General features: G+C 39.6%; 1 protein-coding gene across 1 annotated transcript in view; it reads right to left on the minus strand.

Moving 5' to 3' along the window:
* The window catches only part of DNM3 (dynamin 3), a 212,304-nt gene that overhangs the window by 195,058 nt on the left and 2,552 nt on the right, over positions 1–14,694 (minus strand). The window contains exons 2-9 of the mRNA XM_018566844.1: positions 12,830–12,903; positions 10,848–10,997; positions 8,736–8,939; positions 7,249–7,347; positions 5,643–5,803; positions 3,838–3,980; positions 3,056–3,191; positions 2,004–2,071 (exon numbers count right to left, since the gene is read on the minus strand). Of these exons, the coding sequence (XP_018422346.1) occupies positions 2,004–2,071; positions 3,056–3,191; positions 3,838–3,980; positions 5,643–5,803; positions 7,249–7,347; positions 8,736–8,939; positions 10,848–10,997; positions 12,830–12,903 (1,035 nt within the window). The remainder of the gene's footprint in view (positions 1–2,003; positions 2,072–3,055; positions 3,192–3,837; positions 3,981–5,642; positions 5,804–7,248; positions 7,348–8,735; positions 8,940–10,847; positions 10,998–12,829; positions 12,904–14,694) is intronic.

Here is a 14,694-nt window from a genome sequence, read left to right on the forward strand (position 1 = left end):
ATAAAGTTATGCTCACCTGAAGCTCTGAGCCAGCCAGCTGTCACAGTGCTCCCTTTAGCCTGCTGGAATGATCCTCAGCATCCTCATGTCTATAAAGTGTATAGAACGTGATGATTTACGGGACCTTAGACCACTGCAGTAGAGGGGAAGAGAGGCTGGAAGGACCGGTCTAATAGCAAGCCGGCTCTGCAGTTGAGGCGAGTATAACTTTTTTTATTTTAACCTAGACAAAAACAAACAATTAACCCTTGCAGTGCAGGGGGTAGCCCCACTGGAAGGGTTCATACATTTTTTCCTGGAGTTCTTCTTTAAAGCTAAACACCAAGCAGATATAAAAACACTAATCAATCTGCTTAACTATTAATTGAAAAATCATAAAACGTATTTTTAAATGCAGCTAATGTGAATATCTGAGTTTGTATCAATCTCATGTATAGCAGCACTCATATTAGAAGAGGGAAGGCCAGCACGATCTACTAGGCTTTGCTGCATTGCACATGCGCTGACAGGCACAGAGACAAGAATAAACAGGGATCACCTACAAGGCAGTATTGTCACCCTATAAAAGACTTGAAGAAAAAGTAAAATGTCCAATTTGATAGGAAAGAAAGGCTGGAGATGGGTATTAAGCAGCCATCCAAGAAATATACAAGGTGTGCTACAAAAATATGTTTTTATACCATGTGAGTTTTGATACATTTTAAAAGATGCAATAGCTTTAGGGTTGTGGCAATGGTCATCCTGCCTGCATTTATTTGTGGTAGGCTCCTGATGGAAATTTTTCATGATTTTTGTCTTTTCATCTCGATCTATCTAAACTCCTGCAGCTAGAATCCAGAGGTCTCTCCACATGGGGTGAAGGGTATTTACTGGACCAGGTAATATGTCATTTTCTACCATCTCTCTGTTGCACCAATCAGATTAAAAAATTAAGTCTGCATCCAAATGGTGGTGTTGAGAAACTTCTTGGTACTGACAATTTGATACATCACACTTTGCATATAAGAGAGACAGCAAGTGGTCTGCAGTGGATGTATTTGGAAATACCTATCCTGAATTACAAATAGGGAGAAACAAATGAGAAAAACAGCAATGTACTGGACTGTTCCATTACAGTACTTCCTGGATGACAAAACTAATCCCGAGCAGCTAACCTGTTTCCCTCTATATGCACTCTTCCAGGTCTTCATTCTCAGTTCTGACTGGAGTGTACCTCTAAAGTATATTTCCACTTTTGCAAACAAATTTGAGAAAACCCCATCTATGTGTGTTATGTGTTCCTATTCACACAGCATATCTAAAAAAAATATTTTAAAAAGTATATCCTTTCTTCCTGTTTCTCTGGAGCAGAATTATACATAGTAAACTACAAGCAGCTTCTAGTGGTTAGAATAGATGCCAGTGCCATACTGTATATGAAGGGGCTCATGCATGAAATATGTGCTCACAACATAGCAACAAATCAGAATCCTTGTTTAATTTTCTATTCTGCACTATAGACATGACATATGGAAGCCGATTGGCACTATACAGCAAAGTGAGTAACCTCAAGGAGTCTATTTATAGCAGTGCTGATACCACTATACATTGCAGTATTATTCCACACATTTAACCGCCCATTCATGAAATGCAGGCCACGGTATAGAGCCTGTAATCTATCACAGAGTTTTCTCTGCTTAATGCAGCACAGAGAGATTTGTGATTGGAGAAGAAACCAGTTATCTGGCTTTAACAGATCATGTGATCCAGGTACTCCTCCCGCCCTTTTTTTAATGAATTTTAATTGTACAAAGCCCATTTATATAGCACACTACTGTGCTTTATAAATGTATGGTGGGGTTTTTTCTAAGCAGTTGTACGGCATGGGCAAGGTCATATTGCTGCTTCAGGAATGCACCCAAAGTGTTCTTGACAGGACATCATTCCTTAACCCCAAAGTATACCAATGCGGCTCGATAGCATGGAATTATTTATATAGCACTTTACCATATAACAAAAATTACCTGACACCATGAATGTTTTTGATCGCATAACTTATCTCCCTCCGTAAGTCCTTTTCCTCAAATTCCACCTATAGGAACATTTAACACATATGGACAGTTTGCAGCAAAATTGGAGAAAAAATATTTACTGTAATGTATTTACTCTAAATGAACCATTTTCCAAATGTAGACACTAAATATACATAGAGACTTTAATCTTGGAAGACTAGAAAGAAAAAAATGAAATGATTGATAAAGGGAACGTAGAAATCTTTTAATTTCTTTTACCTAGCATAAGAACATCAAGGAAACACAAACTATAACAGAACACAGTATGTTATAATACCTTGTTATAAAATGCTGAGGTGATCTGTCATGGCAGCAAATACGTTATGTTCAAGAGATAATAATGCTAATATTTGTGTGCAGTACTGATGCTTTATAACAATTTCTATTCATTCCCACTATTTTTTTCCATAAAGGAAATGAATATAGCACTTCCCAATGGGACTTTTACACAGGAAGAGTCACAAGTGTATGACCTCCGGCTTCCTCCCCAATGGCTGTAAGTTACTTTGCTGTTTCCTGTCAGCCACCATTTATATATGACCTTCGGATGTTAGCATGTTACACTATCTGAATGTCTATTTTTTATTTTATAGAAAAGATCAATATAGAAAATATCAATGCTTTGGGGTTGATTTACTAAAGACAAACAGGCTGTTCACTTTGCAAGGGCATTTTCCCTTAGTTTAGTGAATGAGGTGAAGCTCTTTTGACCTCCATCATCCAAAATGCATTTTTTTTCCTCTTGCATGTGATTGGGTATTCTTTGCACAGTGTTTTTTTTCCACAATCACTAAAGTAAGTGAACTTTTCCCCTGTAAAGTGGACAGCCTATTTGCCTTTAGTAGATTACCCCCTTAATACCATTATCACTTTACCCCATCCCCTAAATATCAAACTAAGTTAGCACCATTCAATAACCATAATACTGACAGTATTGTCATGCCTAAACTGAGTTAATACTAAGTATCAAGACAGTTTCAGTTATCTGATACGTAAGTCTGTACCTTTACCAGTTCAAATGGGAAGCGTTCATGAAATATACGATTAATTTTGGCACCGCCAGACAACTCAAGTGTATCCACTTTATCCCCTGACCCTTCTATCTTCTTTTCAAAATCTTGTGCAAAATGTTGGATCATCCTTAAAAATATGAATTATTTGAAAAGAATGACTCATTCTGGAATGTCTCTGTAAACATTCTGTTAAACAGTCATATGCAAAAATGAGTTCTAAAGAATCTGGTAACATGCTAAGCAGTTTCATAAAAATATGAAAGAACATCTACATATATATAGACATATATTTTGTGTTATATGGATAGACTACTCATGTTTAGGCAGAAAGCTGAGCATTAGCAACCTTCATATTTCTTTCCATACAGTTTGCCATTAGAAGCAATCCAGTGACCACCCAATCTAAGCCTCATGAAGACTAACTAGCTATGCATATTATGATCAGAAACAATACCAGCAAAGACAGGTTGTTTAGTACAGGGGTGTACAACCTGTGATTTAAGACTAAACTAACCAACTTTTACTAGACAATCTTGAAGATACCTTCAGAACTTTAATAGTAAAGTAAAGCCATGCTTTTACATTATTATAATACCTTCCAAATTAGTTTTAGAAGGTAAAATGCAAAACAATCAAATATAAGGATATAATAACCAATCGTTTCTTATTTGCTGACTGCGTGCTTTGAACATTACACCCAATGTATGAAGAAACACATAAAACACGTTAGTTGTCAAACTAAAATATTGCATAGAAAAGTAAAACAAGCATACTGCAGCAATGCCTTTGTCTTCCTTGATGGATCCTCTGGTTTAAAATTTTTGTAAACTTCAACTTCATGTTCTATGGAAAGCAGCTGACCTTGAAGCTTGCTCCTGAACTCTGGTAGGGTATCACGTATGTGGTTGGTGAGTTGCTTTAAAAAAATGTGATAGAGACAGTGAATACAAGTGTGATAATCACTAACAGGGACCTATAAAGGTAGAGATTGCTGCTGTCAATCACTAGAAGAGGACCTGATGGAGAACTTCAGGTCCCCTCTGCTGATTGACAGCAGCAGTGGGCAGGTGCAATAGCTAGCTTGCTATTGGCTATTGCAAAGTGAAATAGCCAATAGGAATGTAACTATGCATTCCTACGCTGTTTTTTGTTTTCTGACTGACGGCGGCTCCGATGTCAGAAGGGGAAAAAAAAGCAGAGCAGAGAAAGGTTTACTCTGCTCGATCGAGCAGAGTAAACAGCTCGACTGAGCCGCTCGGCTAACTTCGGGAGCTGTACGGGCTATAGTGAATAGCCTGTACAGCAGCCCTTCTGTTCTACTGAACCGAAGGGGTCCTGGGGCCGAATCTAGCCTAAAGATCAACCAAAGCTACGGCTAGTTCCTTCAGCAGCTTTGTGAATAGACCCCACAGTGTTTAGAACCTTGGCAGGAATTTTAGGGGCAGCATCTCAGCAGACATTTCAGGGGGCAGCAGCTCTGTAGGAGTTTGAGGGCAATGGACTTTGGCAGAGATAACAAACAAACTGGTTAAAAATTTGCATTGTGAGTGCTGAAATATGCGTGATACCCTCACTATAAAATATCCAAAGTTGTATAAGTTTGATTTGTTTCTGTCTATGCTTTGGCCTTGTTTGTCTTCTTTACTGGATTAGTCCTACACTCTCCTCAATTGTACTATAGTCCATCAAGCCTTCGGGTCTTATTTAAGACTCATCCTCTCCCAAAAATGCTAGAATACAGTGTTATCTGCATCCCATTGTCTTGGGGTTGATTTACTGAAGTCAAATAGGCCGATCACTTGCAAGGGAATTTTCCTATTGCTTAGTGAATGAGGTGAAGCTCTACTGACTTCCATAATCCAATTATGTGCTAGGAAAAATGCTGTTTTTCTTTCCTTGTCCATGAGTGGGTATTCTTTGCAAAGTGAAAATTCCCCTGAACATGAACAGCGGGTTTGCCCTAAGTAAATCCACCCCTCTTTTTATACTTAATAAACTATGGGGTCTATTCACAAAGCTGCCGAAGGATCTGGCCATAGCTTTGGCCGATCCTTCGGCTAGCTTAACTTCTGGTCCCCTTTACTAGCTCTAGTTTTCATTGTTTAGCTCTGTGCACTTCAATCAGTTTTCTTGTTTTTGTCTTGTCCTCTTGTCTCTGAAGGAAGTGGGGACAGCATGCAGAATGTGATAACACAAGCATAGCCAATTTGTACACATATATTAAGGCCAATATAGACAGCAGCCAATTAACCTACCAGCACCTATTTGAAATGTGGGAGGAAACCAGAGTAAATCTACACAAGCATAGGAAGAACATGCAAAACTTCATGTAGCTAGTGTTCTGGCTGAGATTCAAACCAAGAACCCCAACATAACACTAAGCCACTGTGCTGCCTGGTACTTCTTTTCTAAAATGAAATATATAAACAAATAATTCCGCTAATTACTTTTCCTTTAAGACTATCTAATATACTGTATATTTTGCTTCACTCGATAAAGCACATAATGCTAATTATTATAAGGAATCATTGCAGAGAAGATGACTGAATAATAATTCTTAAAACAAGTGACGTTTTACCTGATTTAGGACTTTCTGGAGGTATGATGTTCCCATACAATCCACCATGTGTCTGTAAGCTGTATGAGATAGGAAGAAATTCTTTTCTGCTAACAAAGCAGCTTGAATGTCCTTTTTACCATCAATATCTTTTTGGCTACGATTCACAACTCCAATATAACCTGAAAGTGTGCAACAACACACATTACTATTTGTATTAAGATACAAACATATACAGCATCAATGTAATAAGAAAAAACTATTAGGTCTATTCACTAAGCTGCCGAAGGATCTGGCTGATCCTTCGGCTAGCTTTGGCCCCAGTACCCCTTCGGTTCAGTAGAACCGAAGGGCTGCTGTACGGGCTATTCACTATAGCCCGTACAGCTCCCGAAGTCGGCCGAGCGGCTCAGCGGGCGGGTACAATAGCTAGTTTGCTATTGGCTACTGCAAATTGAAATAGCCAATAGGAATCTAGTAATGCATTCCTATGGCGGAAATGTTTTTTTTTTCCTTCTTTTTTTTTGACGGCAACAGAACCACCGGCCAATAGAAAACAGTTGGGCGGAGCTATCTGTCACTGCTAGCTCCGCACAATCGTTTTCTATTTATTTTTTTCTACTTTTTTAACTATTTTTTCTGTTCTGCTCGGTCCCACAGAGGGACCGAGTAGAACAGCCGAGCCGATTGCCGCTCAGCGGCATTAGACTATTCACTCACTGCTGTTCGGCCTCTATGAGAATAGACCGAACAGCAGCAAGTAGCCTGCCGGAGGTTCGGCTTAGCCGATCCAGATGTTAGATCGGCTGAGTCGAACTCCTTCGGCACTTTGGGTCGGCCGAACATGCTGAGCATGTTCGGCTGACCCGAAGCCACGCAAAGCCACCCGATGTACGGCTGATTTCCGCTGATATACGGCTGAAATCAGCAGTACCAGCCTGAAGTGAATAGCCAAACAGCGTTCGGCTCACATCGCTTTAGGTCGGTCATTCACTCGGCTGCCTACGGCAGGTTAGTGAATAGACCTCTATGACACTGTTAAAGGATTCAACTGATAGAGATACAGTAAAAATACAATATGTAGGAATCTGACATGGTCATTTACACAGTCAATTCTCAGATATTTCTATTTCTTACAATGTTGCACCGATACCAAGTACCGTACTCGGTATAAGTACAGATACTTATATGTCTTTTATATGTCTAAGACTTTTATGTCTTTTAACATGTGTCCCTGTTTTGACCTGAGCTTGTACTACTTTTCCAACATGTGCTTTGCACCATGTCATCTGCACTTGTTCTGCGGCTGTCTGAAACTGGAGCATCACCTGACAAAACAATCACAACTTAGATGAGGTGGTGTGTACGTGGATAGAGAACTGGCTACGGGAACGGGTCCAGAGGGTATCTGTAAATGGACCCTTTTCAGACTGGGCTAGTGTAATGAGCGGTGTGCCTCAGGGTTCTGTGCTGTGTGCTGATATTGTTCAACTTATTTATTAATGACATCGGGGAGGGTGTATGCAGGTGTTATTGTTATATGTATGCATACAACTATATAACTCAACTGTATTCGGAATGTGATGAATAAAAACTTATTCTTGAAAAAAAAAACATTACTCATTACCCCTGCGAAGAGGAAGTAGTTTGTTCTCCAATATCTCTCGGGCATCTGTTCCTTCATCCATGAGGTCCAGTTTTGTTATCACACCAATTGTTCTGAGACCTAAGGAGTCAAAAAGTCCCAATCATTGTCCATCGTTTTTTTATAAGCTTCCCCATATGGCTTTTGCAAACCAAAATATTACCCTGTAAAATAGCAGTGACATCATCACTGTGCTGCACATAACCTGTACAGAAAGCAGAGCTGTAGGGGGGACCCAGCAGGCTCCACCCAGTACAAGATGCCTGCAGAAAACTACAAGAGGGGGTGGATACAAGACCAGCCGCACTGCACAAGAAGACAGAGCTCGCCAAGATTCAAATAAGAATACACATGGCTCTTCTATTTAGACAACATGTGCTTTAAATAAATCATACAAACATTAGTCACGTTGGCTGTTGCATTGTGACCACATATTCCCTCTAATATATAAATAAGTGGTGTCATAGTAGATTGTGTTAATATGTGGACAGATGTCTCCCGGCTAACAGATTTGTGTATCAAATTACTGAACACATAAAATATCTCTCATGACACACAGAGGAACAACATGAGTGTTTGCCAAGACCATTTTCAACTTCAGGTCAAAAGCACAGTGTGTGAATGTTAATGGCATTTCTGAAATCATTCCCGATGCTTCCAGGGAGTAGACAAAATGCTTCTTTTTCTACTATGGAGCAGCAACTTCATTCAGTAGTGAATTTGTTGTCTCCCAGGAAACAGAATATCACACTGAAAAAGAAACACCGTTTCCTGATAACCACTGTGCAAACGTCTACAGCGTAGAGGAAGACATCGGTTCAAATGTCAAAATGTCTCAGCCGCCATCCTCTGCATCTCTGGTACATGGACTACACCTATGAGTGCTGCTGATCATATGCTTCCTATATGCGCAGCACCACCCAGTGGCTAGAGAAGAGAAGCACAGTCCATTCAGATTGGAAGGACAAGGATGCAAGATTCCACCACATCACACATAAAAATGCAGAGAAACACACGTTTTTTTTTACCATGTTGTGCTGCTTTTGACTGTATTCTTAACTGTGGTTTTTGAATGCGTTTGTTTATACATCATTTTTTGTATTTTGATAGCCAAGTAATGTTGCCAAGCAGCATGCGTACAGTTTTCCTCCACACACCAACACATTAATGTGGTGTGAACAGGACCCATAGACAGCAATTGTTTCTCAACTGTCCGTGCAGTGAAAAACCCAGGGTGAATGCAACTGAACTCACCTGGTGTAAATGAGCCTTCAGACTTGAAAGTAATCACACGAAGAATGGGAGCAGAGGCAACACAGAGGAAGAAAAAAATGAAAGAATAAGAACCCCCCTCTTAACAGAAAAACCTGTCTGTACTAAAAACATAGTGGTCACTTCTGTACCTCTCTGGGCAATGGAAAGGTATGACCACCAGGGAAATAGTGTTAGCAGAAAATAAAGATTCATACCTTGAGGATCTACTTCTTTAGAAAGCTTTAAGGCATCTGAATTGGCGAGGTCAGTATTTGCAGGAGTCACAGCAAGTATAAGGCAATTATCACGACAGATGAACTGCATAATCATTTCTCGAATCTGAGATTCAATGTCTGCAGGTTGGTCACCAACAGGCACTTTTGTGATGCCAGGCAAGTCAACAAGGGTCAGATTCAACACTGCAAGAATGACACATGTAGCCATTAAATGAATGTGATAACATGCTTTCTTAATATCCACAGAAACACTACAGAAAAACATATACAGTTGCCAAAATCTTGTGTAGGAAGACAGATTATTTATTACACACAATACATTTCTTACTTAAAGATGAACTCTATGAAAAAAGAAAAATCTTCCCATGTAGTGCAATGGTTAAATGATTGTTCATGCCTAGGACTTTTACCATTTTTTTTTTAATGTATTATTTGCACCGCAGCCTGCAATTGATTGTACAATAATTTATTTAAAAATATAGTAACAATATAAATGATTGGATGTGGCAAAATCTCATTTTGAAGCTTTAGACTTACAACAATACCTCTGGCATCCACTCCGAGAATCTTCTGTTCAGATCACAGACCAAGAAATACATTGGACCTAGCCCCTTCTAACCTGCTATTAGTACTAACTATATGCAATACAAGACAAACTGGGCTATTCACAAAAGGGTGAAGAGTTTGGAGAAGGCAGGAGAAGTGAACAATCTAGAACAACATAGCTCACTTCAGCTATTTTGGCCTAGATTGTTCACTTCTCCTGCCTTCTCCAAACTCTTCACCCTTTTGTGAATAGCCCTGACAGTATTTTAGACCAATGGTGATAGTTATACAATTTTACTAGATATACAATATATGTGAACTGAGCAGAGGGTGCTGTCAGAGGCATTGTTGTAAATATAAAGCTTCAAAATGAGATGTTGCTGCATTCAATCAATTATTATTGTTATTAAATGCTTTTAATATATTCTTGTACAATTAAATATTGTGATTTTAAGTACAACATATTTATTATTTTTGTTGTTTGCCAGTTCCAAAGTCCAATTTATACAAATATGTTTGAGTGCTATGGAAATGTTTATATAGTGGGGGGAATTTATCATAGCAATTGTGAGTGTTTCAACTTGCACGGAAAATATTTGATGCACTTTGCACCAGATTTATGATTCTAGTGTAATGTTCATAAATAAGGTTTAATAGACTCCAGGAAAGAAGACTCTTAGCTCCAGGCAAAAAGCTTAACTGTCGCTTCTTGCAGAAGTGGTCATGGGGACCTCTTAAGTTGTGATTGTTTTGTCAGGTGATGCTCCAGTTTCAGACAGCTGCAGAACAAGTGCAGATGACAACAGGTGCAAAACACGTGCAGTTGGAAAAGTAGTGCAAGCTCAGGTCAAAACAGGGGCACATGTTAAAAGACAGATTTGCACATAAAAAACTAAAACTGTCGCAAAACTAAAACTGTCGCAACTGCTGTGATAAATTCAGCCCAGTGTATATAGTTCACCTGCATGGGATTGTACTTACCTAAAAAAAAAAGGAGCAATGCTTGCTATAGAAAAAAGAACACTTACATTTTGCTGCATGTAGCATACACTAATTTGTAGGGATGCACCGATACTTTTCAGATACAAGTGCCGATACTTGCCATTTTCATGAGAACTACCAGGGTTGTAAATGTTGTTGCTGGGACCTAGCTCTGGCGCTCCACCACTGTCCTGAAATCATTAGTTTGTATTGTTTTATAAAAACTGTCACATGACAATACACAAAAATGTATCAGTACTTGTATCTGTGGGTACTTGGGCAAGTATCAGTACTTGTACTTGCAAAAATGGTATCTGTGCATCCCTTTATTTATATTTATAAAAACAAAATCATACATTAAAACAGGGATGTACAAATCCCAGGAGCTCTGTATGCTCCTTACAAATGACAGCTGTCTCCTAACTTTTGAATTTTTTCTCTAGTCTAGTCTTGGAGCTGGAAAAGTATCTGTACTTGTATTTGTACCTGTACCGAGTATGGTACTTCTTATCGGTGCATCCCTACTAATTTGTTAGCTCATGTTTTGATAAATGACTCACATACCATTTGGTGAATATATCCTCAGATTTATAGGAATGGATGAAATTCCTTTATTTGCACCAGTTGTTCTGTCTGTCTCTGCTTCAATTTCTTGACGAACGTCATCAAAATCTGAAAACCTTTTTCCTTTACAGTGTAGGAACTCAGCATATTCTAGAAAAAACAATTACGTGAGTTGTTAACAACATTTTATATTATCTTACACATCATGAGTTACAACAAAAACCTAAGTGATGCGTTCCAGATTTGAATCTGAACAAAGCCCCCTTTGCAATGGAGAATGACAACCAGCAATAGAGGACTACAGATCCCACCAATCCATGATTATAAAGCAATTATACAGAGCTGTGTGCGGTCTCACCAGGGCTGCATTTGGGTCTCACCAGGGCTGCGTTTGGGTCTCACCAGGGCTGCGTTTGGGTCTCACCAGGGCTGCGTGCAGATCTCACCAGGGCTGCGTGCAGATCTCACCAGGCCTACGTTTGGGTCTCACCAGGGCTGCGTACAGATCTCACCAGGGCTGCGTTTGGGTCTCACCAGGACTGCATGCAGATCTTACCAGGGCTGCATGCATATCTCACCAGGGCTGCATGCATATCTCACCAGGGCTGCATGCATATCTCATCAGGGCTGTGTTTGGGTCTCACCAGTACTGCATGCAGATCTCACCAGGACTGCTTTTTGGGTCTCACCGGGGCAGCATGCAGATCTCAGCAGGGCAGCATTTGAACCTCAGATTTATAGGAATGGATGAAATTCCTTTATTTGCACCAGTTGTTCTGTCTGTCTCTGCTTCAATTTCTTGACGAACGTCATCAAAATCTGAAAACCTTTTTCCTTTACAGTGTAGGAACTCAGCATATTCTAGAAAAAACAATTACGTGAGTTGTTAACAACATTTTATATTATCTTACACATCATGAGTTACAACAAAAACCTAAGTGATGCGTTCCAGATTTGAATCTGAACAAAGCCCCCTTTGCAATGGAGAATGACAACCAGCAATAGAGGACTACAGATCCCACCAATCCATGATTATAAAGCAATTATACAGAGCTGTGTGCGGTCTCACCAGGGCTGCATTTGGGTCTCACCAGGGCTGCGTTTGGGTCTCACCAGGGCTGCGTTTGGGTCTCACCAGGGCTGCGTGCAGATCTCACCAGGGCTGCGTGCAGATCTCACCAGGCCTACGTTTGGGTCTCACCAGGGCTGCGTACAGATCTCACCAGGGCTGCGTTTGGGTCTCACCAGGACTGCATGCAGATCTTACCAGGGCTGCATGCATATCTCACCAGGGCTGCATGCATATCTCACCAGGGCTGCATGCATATCTCATCAGGGCTGTGTTTGGGTCTCACCAGTACTGCATGCAGATCTCACCAGGACTGCTTTTTGGGTCTCACCGGGGCAGCATGCAGATCTCAGCAGGGCAGCATTTGAGTCTCACCAGGGCTGCGTTTGAGTCTCACCAGGGCTGCATGCAGATAATTAGCATTTGTATTTTTGTCCTAATTATATGTAAATAATTTGCTCATATTTTTAACTGCCTACTTATAGTGATAAATAAAAAAAATAGTTTATTTTTTAGTTGTAGGGTTTAGCCTAGAAGATGGCCTGAAAGAAAATTTAAATTTAAATTTCTTATTTCCCCTTTAGCATTTATTGGGTTGATTTACGAAAATAGGCTGTTTACTTTGCAAGGGAATTTTCCCTTAGCATAGTGAATGTGGTAAAGAGGAGTGAAGTGAAGTGAAAACGGAGTGAAAATTCCCTTACAAAGCAAACAGCCTATCTGCCTTTAGTAAATCAACCCCATTGAATCCCCACATCTTGTCAGTTACGCAATGGAAGTGATGAGGGGCACCATTCCTGGGCTGTGCTTAAGGCATCAGCTGGCCTTAATCCAACACTGTTTACAAACACTGGGACATATTTATGAGTTTTAGAAGGATTTTAAAAATATTATTATCCCCAAAACTTCCTACCTATATTGGAAGTGATGAGCTGAAGAACCAATGGACGTCTAGTCACAATACCAGAGCCGCGTGGAAGGAAGTCCCTAAAAAAAACAAAAACAAAATGATGCCTCTATTTACAAACAAATCAATAACCAAAAGAAATATACAGGGTATTCACAAAAGGGTGAAGAGTTTGGAGAAGACAGGAGAAGTGAACAATCTAGGACAACATAGCTGATTTCGAGAAATTCTCCAATTCAGCTCACTTTCCAGTTCAGCTATGCTGTCCTAGTTTGTTCACTTCTCCTGCCTTCTCCAAACTCTTCACCCTTTCGTGAATAGCCCTGATAGATTATGTACAGACTTGTAAATGGGAGGATTGGCATTGCACTATAAACAAGTTTGATGAGGTGCTGAGTAGTAAAATAATTAAGAAATCCAGCATTTATAGTAAACCTGTGTCCAGACAACACACACTGAAGTATTTATATACTGCAAACAAGCAGCAAAAGCACTTTAAATCAAGCCCTTTTTCCTTGGCTACCAGGGGATCTATGGGTGTTAAAGGGTAAAGGTGTGAACAGTTGTTGGATGCTTTACAGACATATGTTTATGTTTTAAATAGATATATCAATACAATTGAATCATTTTAGCAGTAAAATCGTTGTATGTTATCATATATAATAATATAATATTCTTATTCTTTTGCTTAGGTCACATGGTCACTGATTACCAGGGGATCTGTGAATGTTTCATGCCATGAAATCTATTTTTACCAAATATGGCTGCCTCCATGTGGACAAATAATTACAAACTAAACTTAGAAAATCTATCTAATGGAAAAAAAAGACAATGTTTCCTTTAAGTGCATTTGTCTCATTTACCTAAAGTAGCAAGCAAATATTTTAGGTGACACAACATTTACAGGGTTATTCACAAAAGGGTGAAGAGTTTGGAGAATCAGGAGAAGTGAACAATTTAGGCTAAAATAGTTGATTTGGAAGAATTCTCCAATTCAGCTCACTTTCCAGTTCAGCTACGTTATCCAAGATTGTTCACTTCTCCTGCCTCCTCCAACCTCTTCACCCTTTTGTGAATAACCCTGACAGCCTAAAATAACCGAAAAAAAGAATAGCCATGAGGAGTGCCTTTCTGCTAACTTACCATAACAGGCTGCATCCTTCTAACTAATATAAGCGATAGGTAAAGTTTAAAATATACAATGGATCAGGATTATTTAGCAGCAACAAATCCATCAGATCTTAGAAAAGAATCCTGAAGTATAAATAAAACTCAACTAGAAAAATAAATTCAATGAAACTCATTTGGTTGTGAACTGACTCATTTGGTCAGTGACATGAAAGATGGCCAACGAATGAATGCTTCTATTGATGCAAAAATAGAGGAAACTGACTATTTTGTAGAGATAATCAAGCCATTCAGAGGAAAGAGTCATTCTACCAGAAAAGACAAATTCACTGCTGGCCTTGTTTGGTTGAGAAGCAGTGCTCGATGGTGTAGACGTAGCAATCTGCAGATCTCTGGAAACGTGCACCTAAAGCAAAGCATCGTACTGGTAAATGCACTTCCATAGGGGACAATCATTTCCATGATCAGCTCTAATGGAGCAAAAACACAGATCAGTATCACCATCCAACCAATTTAGTGACAAATGAAATAAAACAAAAGATATATAATGTGGTATACACAGAGGATTATACAATGAAACATAGATATACATTTAAAGAACTCCAAGATTTATTCAAATATAACCATGCAGGGGGGCTACCCCCGCACTGCGAGGGGGTAAGTGGTAGGGGGCTAAAATGAAGACAATATACTCACCTGATCCTCAGTCCCACCTGGCTGTTAGACCAGTCCTTGCAGCCTCA

This window comes from Nanorana parkeri, unplaced genomic scaffold (genome assembly GCF_000935625.1).
Source record: "Nanorana parkeri isolate BGI_ZX_2015 unplaced genomic scaffold, ASM93562v1 scaffold982, whole genome shotgun sequence".
Taxonomy (NCBI): domain Eukaryota; kingdom Metazoa; phylum Chordata; class Amphibia; order Anura; family Dicroglossidae; genus Nanorana; species Nanorana parkeri.